At 33.4% G+C, this 23,817-nt stretch overlaps 3 protein-coding genes across 5 annotated transcripts; 2 read left to right on the top strand and 1 right to left on the bottom strand.

Annotated features, from left to right (window-relative positions):
* Positions 1-4,138: 4,138 nt before the first annotated feature.
* Positions 4,139-7,853, bottom strand: LOC105339884 (uncharacterized). 2 transcript variants are annotated; one of them, XM_066079098.1, is made up of 5 exons: positions 7,716-7,853; positions 7,070-7,434; positions 6,656-6,805; positions 6,405-6,566; positions 4,139-6,010 (listed from the first exon to the last, which is right to left on the bottom strand). In XM_066079098.1, exons 2-5 carry the CDS (start codon positions 7,338-7,340, stop codon positions 5,568-5,570), a joined length of 1,026 nt encoding a protein of 341 aa, XP_065935170.1. In that variant the 5' UTR covers positions 7,341-7,434; positions 7,716-7,853; the 3' UTR covers positions 4,139-5,567. The 2 variants fall into 2 exon arrangements, with proteins under 2 accessions (XP_065935170.1, XP_065935171.1); XM_066079099.1 differs by having other exon boundaries at positions 7,686-7,789.
* A 100-nt stretch (positions 7,854-7,953) lies between these two features.
* LOC105339885 (uncharacterized) lies at positions 7,954-11,043 on the top strand. The gene is made up of 3 exons (XM_011445661.4): positions 7,954-8,206; positions 8,328-8,468; positions 10,431-11,043. Exons 1-3 carry the CDS (start codon positions 7,954-7,956, stop codon positions 10,616-10,618), a joined length of 582 nt encoding a protein of 193 aa, XP_011443963.3. The 3' UTR covers positions 10,619-11,043.
* A 4,773-nt stretch (positions 11,044-15,816) lies between these two features.
* Positions 15,817-22,935, top strand: LOC105339886 (uncharacterized). Of its 2 annotated transcripts, XM_020072075.3 has the most exons (4): positions 15,874-15,946; positions 19,143-19,214; positions 20,762-21,113; positions 21,376-22,935. In XM_020072075.3, exons 3-4 carry the CDS (start codon positions 20,820-20,822, stop codon positions 22,732-22,734), a joined length of 1,653 nt encoding a protein of 550 aa, XP_019927634.3. In that variant the 5' UTR covers positions 15,874-15,946; positions 19,143-19,214; positions 20,762-20,819; the 3' UTR covers positions 22,735-22,935. The 2 variants fall into 2 exon arrangements, with proteins under 2 accessions (XP_011443965.3, XP_019927634.3); XM_011445663.4 differs by lacking the exon at positions 19,143-19,214 and having other exon boundaries at positions 15,817-15,946.
* Positions 22,936-23,817: the final 882 nt, after the last annotated feature.

Consider the following 23,817-nt stretch of genomic DNA (forward strand, 5'->3'; position numbering starts at 1 on the left):
ATAACGTAGATCGTAAATTTTACAACAATGACAAGTTGTTATATTGTAAATTTTATAGTTACGCCCACTCATGAAATTATTATCATATGACATTCTAAGCATATGAACTAGGATCATAAATACGCGGCAATACTTGCTATGTAAATTGAAACGATGATGAACGGCACAAGACCCTATCTGGTCATGAGTCTACTACTACAAGTCGGTTCCGCTTTATATTTGGGAAATATTCATCGTTGAAACGTTTCGCAGATGTACATGTATTGACTGAGAAATCGTACATTGATTAATATCTATACTCGGATAGTTTTGTCCCTTGCTTGGTATTAAATTTAGTTTGTCATTTTTCTTCTGACACATTGTATTCAATCCACTTCCACAAATATAATCAGGTATTATTTATTTATCTTTTGCATTAGAATATCATGTTTATTCAAATACAATCTTCTCTGATTATTTGTTCGTTGTTTATCATTATCTTCGTTGTCGCTGTAAATATTTCACATATTGATCTTTTCGGAACTAACTGGTGAATTTCAACTAGACTTGTCATAAATCAGTCATAGGTAGGGTATAGTAAATATTTGTGAAGGTGGAATGCTACTCCAAAATTATTTTTTTATGATCGTTAAAATATCATTTCTGAAACATGATTGCATTGTTTAAAGAAGGGTGCATGCTCTTAACTATTTTTTACGGTTTTCTTATGTATTATTATGAGAAAGTAAAGAGTCTGTTTTGGTTCGAGTAACACACTGTAAAGTTTAAAGAAGATGGGTGAATAAGGCGTGTAAAATGCCCATATGAGGAGTGATTAGATACTGCAAAATTAAAATATCATTAAATCTGATGATTTTTTTTACTAATAATTAAAAACAATGTATATTTAACATAACATTGGTTTGTAACCTTAAATATTTTAGATACCTGTAATAGTTTGATTTAAACTGGGGTATGCGTGTCAAAACCTCCAATTAGTGTCATTTTAATAACTTCAATGCTCCATATTTTATAATACAAGTCCAAAAATTCATGGCCAGTGCTTCATATAGGATTTAAACAACGCATTTAGTTGTAAAATGAAATGGCTCAGTGGTTAGAGCACCAGAGATTAGGTAACTCTATAGCACTTGGGTTTTAATATTTTAATGTTTTTTAATGATTAGTCGTAAAATACAATTTCAAAGTTAACATTTTTATACCCCCCGCAAACGAAGTTTGGGGGGTATATAGGAATCACCTTGTCCGTCCGTCCGTCTGTCCGTCCGTCCGTCTGTCTGTTCGATTCGTGTCCGGTCCATATCTTTCTTATGGAGAAACATTAGAAGTTCTTACTTCACACAAAGATTGCTTATGACCTAAGGCTGTGTCATGACCTTGAACCAAGGTCATTTGGGCAAGGTCAAGGTCACTGGCAGATAATGTGCAAAATTCGTGTCCAGTCCATATCTTTCCTATGGAGAAACATTAGAAGTTCTAACTTCACACAAAGAATGCTTATGACCTAAGGGTGTGTTATGACCTTGAACCAAGGTCATTCGGGCAAGGTCAAGGTCACCAACAGAAAAAGTGCAAAATTCGTGTCCGGTCCATATCCTTCTTATGGAGAAACATTGGAAGTTTTAACTTCACACAAAGATTACTAATGACCTAAGAGTGTGTCCTGACCTTAACCCAAGGTCATTCGGGCAAGATCAAGGTCACTGACAGAAAAAATTGCAAAATTCGTGTCCGGTCCATATCTTTTTAATGGAGAAACATTGGAAGTTCTTACTTCACACAAAGATTGCTTATGATCTAAGGGTGTGTCATGACCTTGACCCAAGGTCATTTGGACAAGGTCAATGGCAGAAAAAAATGCGAAATTCTTGTCCAGTCCATATCTTTCTTATGGATAAACATTGGAAGTTCTCAGTTCACACAAAGATTGCTTATAAGCTAAAGGTTTGTCATGACCTTGACCCAAGGTCATTTGGGCAAGGCCAAGGTCACTTGCAGAAAAGTATAAAACTCGTGTCCAGTCCATATCTTTCTAATGGACAAATATTGGAAGTTCTTAATTCACATCTAGAATGCTTATAACCTGAGAGTATGTCATGACCTTGACCAAAGGTCAATTGAGGAAGTTCAAGGTCATTGTTAAAAAAAAATCGGGCTCAGTATACCAATTATTCAAAATGTTTAAATTAAGTGGCTGCTTGACATGTGGAATTTCGTTTGATTCGAGTCATGTTTGTTAACATAAGGATGCAAATGTCCTCATGCATTAACAGTTAACTTGAACTAAAATGGAATTTAAAGAATAGAAATTGGTTTGTGTACTCATATAAGCATTAACAGTTTTAAAAAATAGAGCAGTTGTTATTTATAGAAAATGGACGATGAAATAGATTCATTCAATATTTTCTATAATAGAAAAAATATATGAGTTATGATTTTTCTTAGCGGGGGGTATCAATTGTGAGCTTGCTCACAGTACCTCTAGTTTCAATTAAATATATTTTAAATGTTATAATACAAGTTTACAAAAGGGTAATTTCTAACTATATTCAGTTTGAAACATTTCAAAAAACAATTAGAAAAAAATAATAAATCCTGTTGTTTTGGTGGTATCGAACCAACAACCTAAAAACCCAAAATCTATAAAGTTACCTAAAGTCTGGTGCTCTAACCACTGAGCCATTTCATTCACAACAAAGTGTATTGTTTAAATTCTATAGAAGACGTTGGCCACGAATTTACGGACTTGTATTATTTTTCTAAAACGTTCAATTGTTGGGCTACAAAATGACATTTTTAAAGTATAATGGGTCATCTCTCAACATTTTTGTTGATTAAAAGCGGTTTGAATTCCGCATTTAGACTATGATAAAATTATGGAGCTCAGACCCACTCTATGAAAGAAAAGGCATTGAAGTTATAAAAATGACACTATCTGGAGGTTTTGATAGGCATACTCCAGTTTAAATCAACCTATTGCACGTATTTAAAATATTTAAGGGCTACAAACCGATGTTACGTTAAATATACGTTGTTTTTAATTATTTTTTATAAAAGATATCAGATGTAATGATATTTTAATTTTGCAGTATCTAATCATTCCTCATATGGGCATTTTACACGCCTTATTCACCCATCTTCTTAGTCGCCGCGAACCAGTTCATCTCGGATAAATCGCGAAATAAAGTTGTCGCGAAAAATAATTGGTTTACAGTATACGTTATGAGGTTTTCCTCGAATGATAACTCTCAGTTAGATGTGTCTGTTTTATTTTGTAACTGTACAATATATACGCTTGCAATTGAGATAATAAAAGTATTATTGGTGGGTTTTTTTTTCAATCAATTCGATGAAGTATAATGTTCATCTCTCCCTTTGGGCTTGGTAAATAATTCAGATCTCGGGTGACCAAAAACAGCGATAAATCGATTTATTTTTTGTCAAACAGATAGTTAAACTAATTCTTAATACATTGAAACATTTGCATGGTTATAAGAAATACAACAAAAAAGTATTTTAAAAAACGTCAATGAACAATGTAAAAATTATTTATTATTCAAACTTGCATATGATAAGCTTAACATTGCATATGAATGCAGATTTTAAAAAGATGCGCAAAAACATATATATATATATATATATATATATATATATATATATATATATATATATATATATATATATATATATATATATATATATATATATATATAAAATGCGACTTCTTATTCTACTCGATAGAGTAGAGTTCTTGTTTGTCGGTGCCCCTATGAATAACTGTCATGCGTTTGAGAAAAAGATGTACAGAACCCATTTGCTGTAATTTTCCCGGGTAAATTCCCACATAGCCTCGAACGATGTGCCATAAACCAGCTCTCAGAGAGTTTGGTTACAGAGTACAAGATCACTTGGAATAAGCTGATCTATGTTCACCACAGACAAAATATGAAACACTTCAAATATTTATCACAAAACTATGAATTACATGCTGTTGGATAAAAACAGTATAATTTTTTTCCCCATTTGACACATAAGTTATAAAGCGTCATACTGAGTAATGTTTATGAATCATTATTTAATCAAGAAGAATTTTTTCTTCTATTTTTTCCCCTTTTTTGGTCATCCTTTTTTTAAAAAAAACCAGATCATGCAAATCGTCATTATATGTTTAATTTATGGCCCTGTCCTTATCTACTTTTCAATAAATCAAGGTTCGGTTTTCCACTTTTTTCGTCATCGAACTTTGATATCCAAAATGCCTGTTGTTTATTGAATTTTTCTCTTAATCACTTAGTAAAGCCTTGTTCAAACTTTCTTTCAGCCGCTTTCATCACACTAGCTGTCATCATTTGTGGAGGATACCCACGAGCAAGCAAGTAGTCCACTAATCTATACAGCTTCTACTAGTGATGCACTCTCTGTGTCGTCAGCATCCCATTCACGTGCTTTATTTTTCACACGGAAAAAAGGTCCGTAATGAGTCATTCCACTCACGTGAAACTAGAAAGACTTTACCTCTGCGTTCAACTTAAGAGTGTAAAAGTTCTAGTATGACTATATTCTCTATGATACCAGGAGTATTATATATATACAAAAACTTATATGTGGAAAATGCTCCAGTATTATACGATCTTGTTAGTCATATTCCAAAACTTCGAAAAGTTGTTATTAGAAAAGATATCATTCCTATGAAATGTCATTCTTATTTAAAATGTGCATTCCAATGCGATAATTTTTTCATTCGAGAACATACCACTCATATTCTAAAACATGACATTCATATATTCTATTCCAATTTGATCAGGAGCGTATATATAGCTGCCTGTCTAAACGCCAACACGATATGACGTGGTATGGTTCTTGAACCATGATATGGTTCGGTAAAGAAATCGAAAGAGGAAATTGACAAAAGAAATAAAATAAAAATGATGCAATGATAATTTTAAACTCTTTGTCGGTTAAGGATTAATCCAATAAAAATGCACACGACGAATAAGTAAGATATAACACCATATGATCGCTTACATTTTTTCTCAATCTTATAACATGTCTTTCCAAGCGGTCAATTTTTGTTGAAAGCATTGTAAGTATCATTCAACGTCCGGTGCCAATCTAACGCCTTTAAAAAATTATGAGGTTCTATTGAATCGAAATGCTATTATAATTCAAAATTCAAAATGAAGTTATTGATTTTTTTTGGCTACGTAAAAGTAAAAAATTTAACCATAGAAAATGTAAAGTAGTAGCTATGAGGTTTTTTTTTTTTAACTGTTCCGGACGGCAGCTTTATTTGTAAACCAACCTCATGCGCAGAGAAGGGGTTATGAAGGGGGAATTGTCTGAATATTTCTTTAAAAACATGAACTCGCGTTGTAAAGTTACCGAAATTGGGTTAACCCATAGGAACCAAAATCCTCCATAGGAACCAAACACTTCTTTTTGGAAAAAAATTAAAATCCATACCGAACACTCAAACGTTTACAAATACATGTACGTGTAAAACTCCACAGGTAATACTAGTAAATGACACAATGAGCGGTGACTTACGTAAACAATATATATGTATGCTACCGGAATGGTTTTATTTTATCTTGGATAGCACCCCGGCATGTTGGGCATTGATTCAGGGACCTGGAACATACTTCACATAAATTGAAATGATTGCATGGTCGAAGTAAAATTTCCGAACGACGGTCCAAACAAACAACGCAGGTATCGTTGTCGTTTTGGGTATCATTTCCAGCATTCTGGGTGGACGAGGGATTTTGACCACTGTTCAGTGGATGTCGTTGACTGGTGCTTGCAGGATATTGTGGACTGGTGTTGCTGGGAGGATATGGTGGATTGGTGAAGCTGCTGGGCGGATATTGTGGATGATATCCACCACCAGGCGGTGGAATATAGTAAGCCGGATCAGGAGGAGGGGCTGAAGGTTCTGCTCTATACGCATTATGGTTGTTCACATTTGCACCGGGTGGTTGAAGTTGGTTTGGTGTTGGTTGAATGGAGGCTGGAACGTCCCAGAAAAAAATAAAACATATTTTTGAATTTCAAATATTATTTCCTGGTTTGAGAAGAAAACTTTAGATTAGCAAGGAATATTTTTGTAAGGCAAGAATGATCATGCGAATTGAATCAATACGCCAAAACAAACGTTTGCCATAGACATACACATGCACCATGCAGTGTTATTAACACCTCCCAAACATTGTATCAATATAAAGAATTAATAAAAATCAGTTTGTTTTAAAGCATTTCAGATCTACATCATAATCAATGCAAAACATTCAACAAATAAAACAATTAAGTTGCACAATCATCTTCAACAAACGTTAAACACTGTTTAAGAATTGACGTAACAGATTAAAAATTTCTATGTGAATTTAATTTACTAAATTTAATACCTAAATCCGCAGGGGCAAACATATATATAGATCCAGCGACCAAATGAGCAACTCCGGCTAAAATTGAGAAAGCAAAAGACCAGGACAGATAGTAGCCCTTCAGCCAAGTTACATATCGGTATTGGCCACCGTAAATACTGCTTCCTATTAACATACTGCCAGCTGAAATGAAAAGAAACGGCCAACTGTTTAAATAGAATAATGCATTTTTTGAAATCAGTTGAGATATGAGTTTTAACGAATAATTTTACCTGCAACAAAATTCATCACCGCCGCAGCAACTTGCGCGTCCCTCTTTTTGAAGGTTTTCCTAACGAACGTACAGAAAATTGACGACACAACAGAAGTCAGAGACATTAGGAGACCAGCACTTTGAAAAAATCGTGTGGCATGAAGCCATGCTGAAAAACAAAGTTGAATATAAAAAGAAAGAAAGAAAGGTAAAACTTGTTTACACGGAATATTGATTATGTGATTAACCAATAACCATGCACCTTATTCTCCTTGCATTAGTAAAGTTGAAAAATAATGCTTTCATCAAAATTGACAAAAATAAATAAAAATAGAATAAATAGCCAACAGATCAAATGAAGATGAACACAAAACATCATCGTTAAATCTTCTTTCAAGCCCAATTATTGATCTTAAAAGTCTTTCAAGCTTACCTGGTACGCCTTGATTACTATACTCCATAAAATTGGTGACTGATTGACGGCAAGTGATGTCTGTGTTACTGATGGTCTTGCTACAGTGGTTCCAGAGTCCTTGGTTGCTCTCTGTTGGTCCCTCCGACAGTTCCACCCAGTTGTCTGTGCCATAGGACAGGAAGGTGTGGAGAAAGCATGCGAGAATTGTGATAAAGAAGCAAGCTCGACTTCCTTTGGGCGAATCACAAAACGTGTCTATAGAAGCGGCTAGTTCCCCCGTCACGGTCATTCTCTTGTCTGGGTTGTTTGACTCATTAGGGGAAATGTGGCGCTATATTCCGCATGAAATTCCAACCGTAACGTCTAGTCTGTTTAGATAATTTCTACAATAATACATAGCTTTTCTCTAATATAAACAATGGTAATCACAAGGTATATATGTGCATTGAAATATATAACGCATGATTGCCAGTTACAAGGTAAGATATCGGGTGCCTGTGTGTGTTAAATACCCATAAATTCAACCCTATTGTATGCACAAAGATAAGCAATGAAACGCGCGATAAGTATGTATTGCCCTCAACTCTTCGCCTCTTCATATACGGTTCAAAACGGCACGTAAACTGAAGCATACCTTTACTGCAAGGTCCATGAAAACACATACCTTTCTCTCTTCCGAGAACCGTTCCTAACCCATACTTCCTGGTCTATCGATTATGCTGAACGAATCGATCAAATTTATCGTCATAATTAGAAGACTGCCAGTTGTCTAGCGTTCCGGATATTTAAATTGATCCACAGAGTGTGTGGCATGCACTATAAACGGGTGTTCCTTGTGATAAACCGAAACAAAAACTAAGGATGTAATCCGCCTATATACAAATCTCCGAGGATACTCAAAGATGACAGTCAAGGACAAGGTTAAAGAATCAATTCTGGCCTGGGGGTGCGCCCCTTGCGGCCTTACCTGGTCCTTTGGGTTACAAATTGTGATTATTGGATTCTTCTTGGCTGGGTTTTGCTCCGATCACTGGCTAGAGTCGTCTATCGTCGTGTCTGGGTATGAGTCCAGAAGTCAAGGGTTGTGGCGATTCTGTTATAAGTCTCTTGGAGCCACTTGCTGTGGATACATCAACGATCTCATGTACATAGAGCGTAAGTTGTCCCCCATCAATGTTTACAGGGATCATGAATACGCAACAATACATGCTGTTATTTTAAACGATAAGTATTTTTTTTTAATTTGAACGCTGATGAATGTGTATTTTGCTTCCAGCTTTTGTGAACGCCACTAGAGCCTTTCTGGTCATGAGCTTACTTCCGCAAGGCGGTTGCATTTTGGCTGTACTTACTGGAATTTTCAAGAAAAGTTATTCTTTTTCAAAATGTTTAGCAGGTGTGCTGAGTGGAATATCAGGTACATCGATCAATACAAATATCTATCGATTAATTCAGAGTTTTATGACATGTTAACCTGAAGTTGTTATTCGTGTATCTTTTTCCTAAAACACATTCCATTCGATCTTCAACCGAAAAATGAAGGTTTTATACACAACTTATACATAGGGATATCAAGCTTAGTCAAATGATTAGGTTACCTATGACTCAAATGACTTTTCTGATCAATATTTTACGTTGTCTTTCGTTGTTGTCATAAATATTTCACATATTCATCTTCTTTAGAAGCCAGTTTGAAATTTGCTCAAAGCATTTGGAGGCTGTTAAAATGAAATGGCCCTCCCTCTTTCATGGGGATATAGTTTAGATTTATTAAAAATGCTGTATTTAATTATGAATCTTCAAAAACAACTAGTATTTGGTCAGAAAGTTAAAAGTTGCTTGGATGCATCCTCAAAAGTGTAGATTTCAGTTTGTTCAAATAATCTTCCACGGGGATACTAAGGTAAGCCACGATAAGATAAAAGAGGCATTATAAAAGCGCCTTTTCCCATTATTTCGCCTACACCTGTGTCTGAACGAAAAGTACCTGTTACCAAATATAGTTTCATGTACCTGTTGCAATATGATTTTCGATACTGCTTTTATAATGGTGCAAGTAACAACTGATTTGTCATAAATTCGGGAAACCTGCATCAAAAAATGAATATATAAAACTTTATGTAAAATATCAGTTTGTACATGTATTCTGAACCGTGATTGCAATGAATATAAGTGTACAGTTATAGATATAAATTACACGTATCTAATCGGCGGGATTTTTTATTCAAATTATTCTGTTTAATTCAGCCTGAGTATGATCAGAACCAATATGAACATATCTCTTCAATAACACTAAACAAGTATATATATATATATATATATATATATATATATATATATATATATATATATATATATATATATATATATATATATATATATATATATATATATATATATATTTATATAATACTTGTTTAGTGTTATTGAAGAGATATGTTCATATTGGTTCTGATCATACTCAGGCTGAATTAAACAGAATAATTTGAATAAAAAATCCCGCCGATTAGATACGTGTAATTTAAACTAGTCTTATCATGCATCGATTATTAATATTTGAAAAAATAGTCACTACCTGGAATCGATCCAACGACCACAAAATCAATAAGACCCCGCGTTACCACTAGGCCACGCATCTAAGAGATTCAATGGCTGTCTTTTAAATATACAGGCATGTATATGGCTATATACATGATTGTATCAGAAAAAATATAATTTTCAAATAGTCAAATATACCATTTCTTATCGCATACTAACTATTTTCCTTATATCCCTGACAAAACCTGACTATTTTAATGATGGCGTGAAAGATAATAAAGACTCATGTAATTATGATATTTGCGTTTATGCGTTTTGTTTGCTAAATTGCTATATTTAAGGCAAAATCGTATATTTAAAAATCTTCCATAATGAACTGCTATGCTGTATATAACTTATGATTGTGAAAAAAGTATCATAGTGAAAAAAATTCCTGCCAACTAAAAATGAAGGTTAAATATGTCAGGATACATTGTAATTTAGGCAACAGCAGGGGTTATGAGAATATTTCCGAGTTTCCCACACAGAATGCAGCCTGAAGTCGGAGGCTTAAGCCTTATCTGAGTATAAGAAGTACAAGAGCACCTCATTCTCTGTACACCACTAATGAAGCCTGAAAAATTATGAAATTATATCAGAATTGTAGGACAGAAAACTATGAAAATCATCGTTTGTTATTCTCAATATTGACATACAACTATACAACAAAAATTATGAATAATGGTACATAATTAATAAAAATACATCGATGTAACCAAAGTGCTATTTACATATGATAACGTGTTTCCTTTAATCATCAATAATTATTAACATTTGTGAATATTATCCACCTTTCTTTCAGCTTTTTGCATCATACTTGCTGGAATCATCTATGGCGGAGCCTCCCAAGACGAGGACTCCACCAGCCTATACAGCCTCTCCTGGTCCTACGCTCTCTGTTTCGTCAGCGGCTTCCTCTACATCCCGTTCACGTGTTTTATTTGCTGCACGGACGACTCGCCTGATGAAAGTTTATCTTCTACCACGTGACTTAAAAAGTGACTCAATATGGACCAATGAACATATCCGCGGTCAAGTTTAAAATCCAACGTCCCAGAATTATACTAGCATCAGTTATATCCGTCCATTGATTGTCTGTGATATTTGTATAATTACATGAATAGAATCTCGATAAATGTTACGTAAATGTACCTTAATATATTTTTTGCTGCTTTTTAATTTGATACTAGATATTTAATTGAGAGATACATGTACATTAGCGTTAACTCGAGAAGAGAACATTAGTCAAGTTTTTAAAATTGAACTACCGTAGCTTTAATTCGGATAATCCACAGTTGACTTAACGCAAGGATCGCTGTTTTTCTATTTTCCTAAATCTGACATATGAGTTGATGAAAGTACATACAGTTTGGTTTGTTTTACTGTATGCCAATAAAGAATATCTAAATTTTGAATATTTCTAACTTTGAAAGGAGACTGATTTTGTTGGTGTTAATAGGAGAAAGTATACAACTTTCTAAGCTAATTGATTTGTATGGAAAATTATTTGATCACGCAATACCGTAAGAGTGAAATAATCGGAGCATGCAGCTTTCATTTTAAACAGTAAATGCAAGTATATTATGTTTATTAAATATATTAAAGAAAATACGCCGTAAATGTTTGCTTGGTATATAATACAATAAAAATACGATCAAACCTAACTTCAGGAGTCTTTAAACCCTAAGTTTATGGCATTCCCTAAATACCCTAACCCCCTTTCTTGAAGCAAATTATGATCACATGTAGGAACCATTTTAGTAATCTATTTATTGCTTGTTTTCTAATGAAATATCCCAAATCCTACCATCAAACCATATCTTTATTCATTTATTTTTTTTGTTCGTTTTGTAAAAATCTACTGAATGATACTATTTGTTGTACTAGTTATCTTATAAAAACTATGTTAATGCCCCCCCCCCAAAAAAAATATCCAACAAAACGACGCGAAAGTCAAATGACCGGTCCAATAAAGATGTTGATTGGTCTGTCTGTCTAGCGTAACATTTGCATGGTGGGCCGCTACGTTACATCGTCCGATATGATATCGGCGGGGCGGAAATAAAACACTTCGACATATAAATGGCGTGTTGAGCTATAAATTGTACTTGCATCTGGTGCATGACTCTGCTCTCCATATATGTCCCAAATATTTCTGAAACTTTACAAATCCACATCTTTTTATATCTTCTTGCTCCTCAATCTGATTAAAATACATATATCTACATGATTAGCGCACAAACATTTGAGAATCAGATACCCAAGCCTATTGTCCTTTCCGATATATTTCATTTTAGTCATGTTGTATATTTTATTTGATAAAATGAAATATATCGGAAAGGACACTATCCTCAAACCAAGCTTTTTAATTGTTCATGTGTCAAGAGTCCAACTTCCATAGTACGTGTAGATCGGTGACACCTAGGAGGTTGGGCCTTATATCCCTCTCAGACTATTTAAACCTGTATATGAACAAACATATTTGCACAATCATATCCCAATAAAAATATATACATGTATATATATAAAGAACTATATCTGATATTAGTCAAATTTGGCCCCCAAAATTCGATATTTTTAAAATTATTCAGGCACATTACTTTGTTGTGTTATTTTATAAAAGAGTTGACATGAAATATGTTTTTCACCAATTTATTTGATTTATATGCAGTATATGACGTCAGAAGTGACTCTATTTTTATTATTCAATCAAAATCAATCAAAAATTGACATTTTTCTTATCTTTTTTCGAATGGGAAATATAGAGCGACTCTTTGAACAAAAACGAACTTTTTGTCACTTATAAGTATTGGAGAGATACATCTTTGGTGAAAATATTTTGTTTGTTCAAGCAGTCGCTCAATGTTTCCTTAAAGAAAAACTGCCTTAAAACAAGCCGTTTTGTGCTAAAAATGAGAAAATGGCGGGAAAAGGTAAACTTTATGATGTCATATTTTTAAATTGTGGGCATTAAAATCAAAATGAAAATTATGAAAAAACTTCAAATGTATATCTGTACAAATAAAACAAAGAATTACAGTAAAATGACAATGTTCATTTTAGGGGGCCATTTTAGGCTCAAACCATATATAGTCCTTTCATTTAAAATAAAATTAATTCCCCGTCTTGTTTACACGGCATCAGTTGACAATGTTTTCACTAAAATTGGAATCTCCGGTGAGCACATTGGCCCATGGGAATAAATGAATTTTAATATTGTGATGAAATATTTTCTAGACAAATTGTCTGAAATTGCACGTTTGTTGTTTCTGAAAAAGGCATCCAGAAAAATCACAACTTAAATAGCTCATTTTATTTGAATATTATTACCGACACTACATAGACACTAGCTGCATGTCTGTATCTCCCGGTCTGAAAAAAAATCGAATGGACGACCTGGGAGCTACAGTGCCTCCCATAGTAATCAAAGTACTGACGGGAGTTGATTTTTTGATTTTATCCATTATTATTTATTTTAGAATCAACGATACGTTATTTTGCATGGCAAGTATTTTCTTATACCAGAGACATAAATGTTTATGTCTCTGCTTATACATGTTTGTATTTGAATTACGCACATTTTTATAATATGAATACTCGGACTTTTCCGAAAATAATTTCGATAAAACCCATATGAATCATGTCGTGTGATATTTAAAGATACTATTGATTCCATTAAGGTACATGTATGTATCAGTAATCGAAATATTTCTGAAAAATTGTATGGATCTAAGCAATACTGGAAACTAGTTTCGTTCAACCAGACGCTCGGCTTTCTCCGTTAATCTCCGACAAGCAAGAGAGATTCTCTGCTTGTCGAAAATTTACGGACACGACCGATCGTCTGGTTGAACGAGACTGTAGTAATCTCTAGCGTAGGAATACATACCACTACAAAAAATATCTAAATTGTTACTACCATTTATAATCTGACTATTTTCACTGTATTTATAAATAAGTTTCCTTGAAAAACAGTGCTTCATAATTCATTACAGCGAATTTATCGATTATTTTCGAGAACTAAGTCTTGTCAGCGGTGATGATTTGTGCTTAGGTCCAAACACTGTTTCACTTTCGGTTTGCCAGAGTGACTGCATAGGAGAGTTGATTAAATCAACTCCCAAAAATCAATTGCAGCTTCTCGGGCCTTTCCGGCAAGCTCGGAAAAACACCTCGAATGTATTACATAGGCATCCATTACAACCCCCCTTTTTAAAAATCTTAATATCAATACAATGCATTTTACGATCTGTTGAGATGTGAGCTTAACTTCATTTAAAGTCAATGATGTATCCTAAAATATACCACAGAAACGACATACATGTATAAGGCTGTCAGGTCGATACTTATTCTAATGGGAAGCGACTCCATTTTGTATAAAATTCTAACATCCGGTAATGTTAATACATTCGAGGTGTTTTTCTGAGCTTGCCGGAAAGGCCCGAGAAGCTGCGATTGAGTAAAAATCTGCAATTTACGACGCACAAAAAATTGCGCAAGATTTTTACACGTGAAAATGGCGACTCTCGATCTCGACGTAAATTAATATACTTCGTTTTCCGAGGTCGGTTAGCATGTTTAACAGGTCTAGGCAACCTCCGTTTTTGGAGGATAGCTCAATTTCAAGATGGCTGCTGATTTTTACCATATATGGAAAGTCACTTTGCATTGTGGGTGAAATTATCCTCCATTTTTGGAGGATAGCATGGGTATATTTCAAAGGCTTCGTGCATATCTTTAATGAGAAAATGCAAGCACCAGACCATATGGGAATTAAAGTTAAGGGAATAAACTAATGATTGTATGCGGCGATTTGAAATTCTATGTATAGTATTTTCACAATATGCTTTGAAAGTGTGTACTTCCTGTGTTCAGTTTTACAAATGACATAGACTATTTACATGTTTCATTTAATAAAAATCACAAAATAGTGATGTTTATTACTCATTAAAACATTAATTAGTTCATTCACGTTTAGAGACACACAATAGATATCTTGATCTGCTATATTGTACATGTACAAAGTAAATGTTTGCATATACCTTAGGAACTTTGTAGCTCTTATTCTAATTAATTCACATGTTATTAAGTATCATTTAAATTTAATCCCTTCACACAAAAAGACATTGTTAAATTTTATTAATCAAAATGATACCATTTATAGATATCAATTATCCACAATATTGAAAAAAAATGTGAGAGTCTTCACATAAAATATTTTTCTTTAAAATCAGCCCTGCAATTATTTAAACTTAAATATTTATTAAATATTATCAATAATTATAATTATTAATAGCTAAATAAGGTGATATTTTTATAGTATAATAATTATATTTTATTCATAGTTAACTCCCTTTGTAAAAACAGAGTTAATTGCCCTTCATCTGAAAAGATCCACCAGGGGGCGCATACATCTATCCTCCAAAAACGGAGGATAAAATCTATCCTCCAAAAACGGAGGTTGCCTAGACCTGTTTAAGAGAAAGTCTGAGGCAAGTAAAGTGGTAATATCAGAAGTAAATTTCCTGAAAAATTTAATGGTACTAAATGTTTTCACAGAATTTGTGTGCAAATAAGGTTAATCAGTCCAAATCTAGCGCAATTTTTTGTGCGTCGTAAATTGCAGAGTTTTACTATGGGAGGCACTGTATAGCTCCCAGGTCGTCCATACGAATTTTTTCAGACCAGGAGCTACAGACCTGCAGCTACGTAGACACATAACGAAGGGAATACACATGTATCTATGATACAGCAATCTTTGTATAATAAAAAAGATTTAGAAGATATCGATGAGCTCCACTATATTGATGTGTCTCTTTTACGCTGATCGAATCACGAAAGAAATATATATATAAAGACTTTTTTCAACAACAAAAAAATCAAGTGTTTTTAAGTTAGTTAAACTTTTAAGTGTTAACAATATAAAGGAACTGAATAATTTAGGTAAATAATTGTCTAGCGCCCTCAAAATGAGAGCTCAGCATTGAAATGATACTTCAGTTGTAAGCTACTACAGCTAATACATGTATTATATATAATGTATATTTTATGTTGTGTGCATTATTTTTTCTTATGTCCACTCACCTACTGCACATTACAAATTTTTATATTTATGTACAAAACCTTGTATTCTAATGAGTTATACAGCCCAAGGACAATAAATTGAAAATCGAAGAAGAAAAATGCCCCTACGACACATTTCATGTACGAGCTAACAATATTTCATTGTAGGGGTATTCCCCACGTCTGAATTTCCAAAGAAAAAACCATGAATACGATGTTGTTTTCATTTTCGGTAACAGAAAACTTTCAAATGAGGTATGTTTATTTTCTAGACATAATTATACACACTTAACATTACTAAACGATTAAAACTGAAAATTTCTGGGATATGAATGATTAATAAACGAGCATTAACCATGTTAACTTGGAGTTGTGTAAAACGTGTATCCTTTCGAGAGCCTCCTGTCTTCTTCAGCTGACGATAGCTTTGATGAAATATTTGGATAAGATTTCGTTAATGTTACATGCTTATTATTTTTATCGTGTTATATTTTATATATGAATAAATCTTGCAGGTAACGACATTTAGCTGTCTGCAACATGCATGCAATGTATACCTCTTTGGAAATTTTAAATATCGGGGTTCTGTGAAGGGAACAGAAGATCAAAATGTAAACATACAGGTTTAACACAAGTACAGGAAGTTTGTATTCACTTCTTAGCAAACGAGATAATTTGTGCATTTTATAAACAAAGACATAAAGCAAGATAATACAAATCTTAGAATTTGCCCAAAATGACAGCTTTCTGGGGTTTAAATGGAAAATCCATAATTTAGATTAAGAAAACTTCCTTCATGAATTTGATAAAATGTCAACCTTATAATCTATCAATCATGGTTTGTAAGGTAAATGAAAGACTTTCAATAGGGCTTTCACAAGAGTTTCTATTGAAAGTGAGCCATCGTTTGTTTATTCTCATTACCATTGAGTTGGCAAGATGTTTGTACGGTAAGTATAAATTCCTATCTGATTAATCACCCAAATCATTGTGAACACAACACAATATATACATAGGTGGATCAAGATATTGCTCTGAGCTCAAGAAACAAATGAATTCATGATGCATACACACATGCACCCATTAAATATTAGGTGAAACCGGATTTAATGTTTTAAAGGATTTTTTAAATTTTCTTGTACCATGAATCAATGACATTGAAATATTGCACAGTAAATAAATGATGCAAGGTAGTAAGGCGATTTGTAAAAAAACAACCTGTTTGTATGCCCTTCTTTAGTAAGTGTGTAACCTTTGGGTCTGTAGGGGGAGATAATTTATCGGGAGTCGGACATCTTTGCAAAACAAGGGTAAATATTATGCTTTTCTTCTCTTCAAGAGAAGTTGAAGAGAAGAGAAACAGTCAATGTAAAGTTTAAGATTTACTGTTAGCCACAGAGAAATCCATGAAATAATTTCTAAAGATGGTCCAAACTACGGTGTATAGGAAATTAAAAACATGCATTAATCATTTTATATTTTGCAATCTTGTTCCAATTTATACAAAATTGCTGCATGATGATGATATGGCAAAACATTATTATAATTTTCATGTGATCGTTGCAAATGTCTTTCAGTCATCCATTATTTTGATATACATAAGTACAATGCTTAGTCTAGATAAAATGTAAAATGTCTTTTGAAATTCATTTCTTTGGTAATATACATGTACTTTCACATATGAGATTTAAATCTTTGTAAAACTTAATTTGTAAACTTTTAAAGGTTGTTACACAATATTTGAATAAACATCCATATTTTGTGCAAATCTGAAAGTGTGCTACAAGGGGGCATTGGTGTTGAAAAAAAACCCCAGTAAGTTACAAATAACAAAAAACTATTTTATATGGAAAGAGCATTTCATGCAAATACAAATGTAAATGTAATAAATTAGTAAATTAAATTTATAATGTACTTACATCTTTATCTTCTCAGCTATGGAGCAATAAAATGGCTAATATAAAATTATGTTTTTACATGTATCCCCACTTTATATAAGAAGACCCTTAATTTATTTTTAAAAATGTTTTGATGTGTACGAGAATATTGAAATGACATAGATATTTTTCCCTCTTAATAATGAACTTGTTTTTACATCTATTCACATTGACAATTTGTGTGCTTAGGTCTTTTCCTTCCAGACTTTCATTAGGCTTTCTACGTTATGGTAAAACTTATTACAATTTCTGCTAATCTTTATTCCCATTCTTTTTCATTTATCTAGACTTTATAGATGTAACGAATGTTAAAAAAAAACTAAGCTTAGAATACTTTCAAGTACTGGATGGTTTCATATACATGTGCTACAGACTAATACGGTAGTTTATCTTTTTATTTGTATATCTTTTTGCATTTGTTATTCATTTAACCACTGAGTGTTATTTTTCTCTATTTTTGAAACATTAATCTCTTTAGAAAAAAAAAAGTTAAAAAAAAAAATCTTTCATTTGTTAGATCAAAGCTGATTTTAATATTTCTCAGAGAAACAGACTTTATGTTTATTAAAAATTTCAAGTTCAATTCAGGGACTGGTCAATAGGAAGTCATAAAATGTTACTATAGCACTCCCTTCCTTGGAGTCATCACCTGAGCTTTGTTGCTCAGAAGTAAGAAAAACTGTGTACTACACTTGCTGAAAACAACCCTGCATTATTGTCTATTCATCCCAATTACTTGATTCAATTTCATTGCTGCAGTCTTTATCACAGAATTCTGTTTAGTCCACGATTCAAGGCAGATATGAGTATATTGTCATATATAATGAGTTGTGCTGCCTTCCATTTTATTTTACCAACCAGGTTAACCATTTTTTAACCAACTGCCAGTTATTATATAATAAATATAAAGGATAGATGTACATTTACGTTCAGTAAAAGCAACATTTATCTCATTTTTTAATGCCAGATGGTGTGAGATTCTCATGAATGAAACTAGAAGGTGTTATTTGTGAATTAGGGTTTCCAAAGTTTTAGATATTAAGAGTTTCATTCAGAGTGAATTTCCTTATACAGTTTAAGATTGGTTTTATTCTGAAAGTGATAGCTACCGGTACATAAATATCACACAAGGGTTATTGCTGGGACATTGCCACCTTACCACCAAAAAGTTTTAAAAATTTTAAAATAACACATATAAGGGTAAAAACTAACAGTAACATTAACTGCACATGTATTTTTGTAATTTGGGTTGATAAGGCCTATAAAAAATTGTGTGTTTAGGGTAACGCTGATGAAAAAATTAGGTTAGGTAGGTAGGGATTTTTTTATTTTTATCATATTTTTTTTTTCATGAATCCTAAGAATGTTTGTTTGTGTGATATTTAAAAACGGATTTTCTAATAGAAATAATATCAAATTCACAACCGGATGAAAACAGACATCTTAAAATGGTAGGATCGGGGCATTTTTGTAGGTTAGGTCAGGTTACCCTAATCACACAACTTTTTTTTTAGGCCTAATGATCTTAACAGGCGTAAAAGTCTTATCAGGAAACAACATTGATGAAATTTTGAGACCTTGGCTTGGTATGTTGATTTACTGAATAAGTTAAAAATCAAAGTAAAATCTTTAATATTTGAAGATACAGAAATAAATGCTTTTCCTCCTTTCATGTACATCAAACTATATTATTCAGCTGAGGACTGTATTATTGCAGAGGTTATAACAATTTAAAACTGCAAAGAACTATGCTCAAAAATAAATATTATAGAATGCAGTGATTATTATAGTTACATTACAGGAAAATCCTTCATAATTGTTCCTGTTTCATTTTTATAACTTTGACTTACTATTCAACAATGAACTGTGGACATATTTTGTTCCAGATATATGTAGATATGTTCAAAACATGTAAATTACATTTCAATTATATCTAAATTGGATAGTAGCAATATGTAGCAATATGTACGGGTGTATATAGATAATGGTGATAAAAAAATTAAGTAAATTGATATAAGTATGATTATCGCTCTGAGAGAGAGAGAAGAGAGAGAGAGAGAGAGAGCGGTTTTTTAAACAATGGACAAAAACGTGACTTTATTTAATTCTGTATTGAATAGTAACGAATTTTAATGAAATGCAAGTGCTGCTATCAGTGGATATCAAATTTTGATCATTATTTATCTTAGATATAAATCCCAACCAGGCACACATTTTGACACATGCTAGTCCCCTTTATGTAAAACTGTCCAATTACATGTTTATTTTTTTATTGTATGTGTACGTACAATGAACAAGGAAGAGTTGTTTGCTTTTGATCTGGGTCACTATACCAATATCAGATTTCTTGAAAGATAAACATCCTGGTTTGAAATCTTGTGGTAACCCCATTATGCGAGAGGGCTTTTTAGTTACTCAACTGCTATTTATGAATACACATAAGTAGCAATCGTGGTAAAATTAATGTAATTACGAAATATACCCATTTCGGACTAAATTTATGATCGGGTAACTTAAATTAATCGTTTAAATTCAAATTTTGGAAAATTCCACGTCAGTTATAAACAATTTTGACTATTTTACTCCCTTTTCTTATAAAAACGATAAATGTGTCATAAATGTACAACGTAAATTTTAAAAAAAGAAGACACGATAACTTGTACGTTTTCGAAGAATGGCCGTCCATTTTTTAGTTTCGTTTCACGTGTGTGTCTTTACCTGGTACGGCGAAAGGGAGTAGTGTTTATTTTCTGGAAATGTGGAACTTTACAGAGGATTACGCACTCCGCTAGAATAATAATAACCATGTCAATTGTATACCATTCACTAATCGCTAAATGTGTCACAACGGCATACACATCGATAGAAAAGAGAGCACGAGTAGAGAGAAAAAAAATTTAAATCGTTTTTAATGAACTCGTTTTCGTTCCTGATTTAGAAAAAAAAATTATAAGTAAGCAACAAATTCTCTCTTAATATATCCTTCTGTCAGAGCGGGATACATCGAAAATTGAAAACGGAAAACAGGAAAACAAAAACTTTAGGACATGTCTCCCAAAATTAACCTAGGTCAATGTGCTTTTTTTTTTTAATTTTGTGAAAATAATTCTCAATTTTTTTTTCTCTTTTTCAGACATTCATATCTGATTTCAAGGGGGATGGAGTAACGAGGAAAAATTTAAAAACAAGAGATGGAGAAACGATATCAAGCTCAGCATATCTACATTAATTATAGGAAAGAAGAGGATGCGCCCCGGCCCACCCGATCCATACTACAGTCTTTGTTTTCTATCTTGGTGGAGTTTCTAAGCCTCTGTAAACCAGAGGAAAAATTTTCCTTTCACGAGTTTCATAAGATTTTGAATTTTAGTTCCAGCGAAAGTGATTTTGATTTAACTAAAGCTTCGGAAGCATTTGAAACCTTAGAATTTTTTTTAATTACGATATGGAAAAATTCATGGAAACCAGAATTCAAAAGAATACGAGTAAGTACATATCTGAATGAAACGTTGTCTGAAAATTTTGGTAGACAACACATATGAATTTAGCTGCATGTAATTATGCCAAAAAGGATGTACATTTTTACAGTATAATTATTAATGGTTAGCCTATCATGAAATGTGCATACAGTAATTTGATTCCGGTGCATAATTTTGTGGAATAATTTATATTGATAACACAGGACTAGTTTTCATCCGCTTAAAGGCTGATCTATTTTTAATATTTTATGACATATTTTTTTTCCAGAAATATTGTGGATTTTATCAAACGAAAATCGAATCGCATTTAAAGAAATCAGAGGAGGTTTTTAAATTAATCGGCTATGTGGAAAACGGGGATACATTAGTGTTAAATAGGAGGCTTAATCAAGATGTTGTATTATCCGTAGGATTTGAATGCATCTTAGCTTCCGTCGAGTGCATTCTAGTGTCCAGAATACGGAATAGAATCGAAACGCCTAAACGACCGTATGAAATCTTTACCTTGAGACAAAAATATTGCGGGAGTGAAGACGAGTTCGTCTCTTTATTGGCCGGATCAAGAAAGGACGCGCACGCAAAAACTCATTCAAAACTAGACGATACAGAGGTGGATCACAATTCTGTGACGTTTTCTCCGTCGGAGGAGCGGCCTGGTCACCACGATATTCCTTTCATTGACGATGACGCCGATGGACACAAGGAATACGATCAAATCAGTCCCAATTTCGAGGAGGGGACGTTGGATGACCATCTGATGGCGAGTTTAAAGTTAGTGAGCAAAGAGAAGAAGAAAGTGGAAGAGCCGGCACCTTCCCCGAAAAAAGGCTCCGAGGAATGGTCGTTTGTCACGGATAGTTTGAGAAAACGGTACGGCGAGGAATATAATTGGGGACAGCGAGGGGATATATTACAAGCCGAGCAATCGACGAACCATATGATGCAGCAGGATGTTCGAAAGGAAAAGGGTGAAGCGATGAAGCGGCTAATGAAGAAGGAGAGCTCGTCTTATCGAGACTCTGGTTATGTTGGTGGCAGTAGTTTTCAAAACGTTAGCCACAGATCTGACATGTTATCTCGGGCTGGTTGTCCTGAGACTAAAATGCCATCTTCTTATAGCAAGCCGATTCACCAGGCGACAACTTACGCTCATGCGCAATTACCACCTTCCTGTTCCGGCGGAAACCTAGTTGTGTCTCCAGAGGAGCGGGATATAGGCGGCGGCGGCGGCGAGAAGCTACAAATAAATGACCGTGTAGATGTGAGGTTCGATAGGTTAGCTGTAAATCAGCCTGTAATAAGCAGCCATTCTGCCCCTATAGCGCGGAAACTTTCCAAAGGGGCCGAAGTGGTTCCTGCTGCCAGTAGTAGCAGGTTTGGGAGTCGTAGCTTGACAGAATGCGGTTGGGTGTGTCCGTATTGCACGATACGAAATCCCATCGCTAATCCAATTTGTTCCGTATGTAGTAAAACTAATGATACGAGGGACACGAAAGTGGCGTCTAAATCTATGGACGTCAGGTGGACATCCAGGCAGTGTGCCCAATGTACGTACGTTAATCATTCGGATCGCACGGATTGTGAAATGTGTGGTAACACATTAAACGATACCTACCCCGCATCATGAACAGGTTACACTATATAGACAGTTTTAAAAAATTATGTTTGATAAATTGTATTATCGCAAAGAAATTTGGCTAGTGTTTCAAGAATCGCCTGCAATGTTAAACACAAAAAACTCCACGCTTATAAGAAAATCAACACTCTACATTTTGTTAATATTAGTATTGTGATTTCGTTATACAAATAAATTAACGATAAAACTATCTTTAGATTTTCTATTAGGTAATATCTAAATTTAGTATAAAATATACAGGTTAGCGCAAATGTAATACTTGTAAATTTAAATGCCTAGCAATTTTGAAGTGCTGCGAAACGTCACAAGAACAATGTTTAAATGCACAATCATGCGTCTGACATTATAAATTTCTGTCATAAAAACACCCTATACCTAATATTTATTAGGTATAGGGTATTTGTTTTTATTATCACAAAAATTTATAACGTCAGGTGCCTGTGATGATAAGGTATAAGTTTTGCCTTAGTAAATTTATATGTAAATTGAAAAGTCTTGAAAGTAAGTCCTTCATAAAAGTCGCACTAATATTAGGAGCTACCTGTATATGTACAGAAAAAACTAAATTGCTGATAGAAAATTATGACCGAAATTGATATCTATATCTAAATGTTCATGGCCGTTTGGGGGAAAGCATGACTTCTGTATATTCGATAATTCCTTATTTTTATTTCAAATCCAGATATATTGTACATGCATATTGATTTTTAACAACGATATTTTTAATAATTTGAACATGGCATATTACCTAAGTAAATTTTTCATATCAGTCAACTTAAATGCACGTACATTATCAGTATCCAATATGTTGGGGAATATATTGATTATCAACATCAGGATGCCATTATCAGTATATCCAAAACATTGGAGAGTATGTTGATAATGGACATTCACCAAGAATACTGTTGGTACATGTACATATTGTTTATATGTTGAGTGTAATACACGCGCACATTCAAAATGGATCAACAGTTGATTCCACCCAACTATACTTTTACTCCGTTCTCAACAACACTTTAATATTAATGATATGTGTTAGATTTGGGTTTTATAACCCGATCGAGTCTGTTTTCA

Source organism: Magallana gigas, chromosome 3, assembly GCF_963853765.1.
Source record: "Magallana gigas chromosome 3, xbMagGiga1.1, whole genome shotgun sequence".
Classification (NCBI taxonomy): Eukaryota; Metazoa; Mollusca; class Bivalvia; order Ostreida; family Ostreidae; genus Magallana; species Magallana gigas.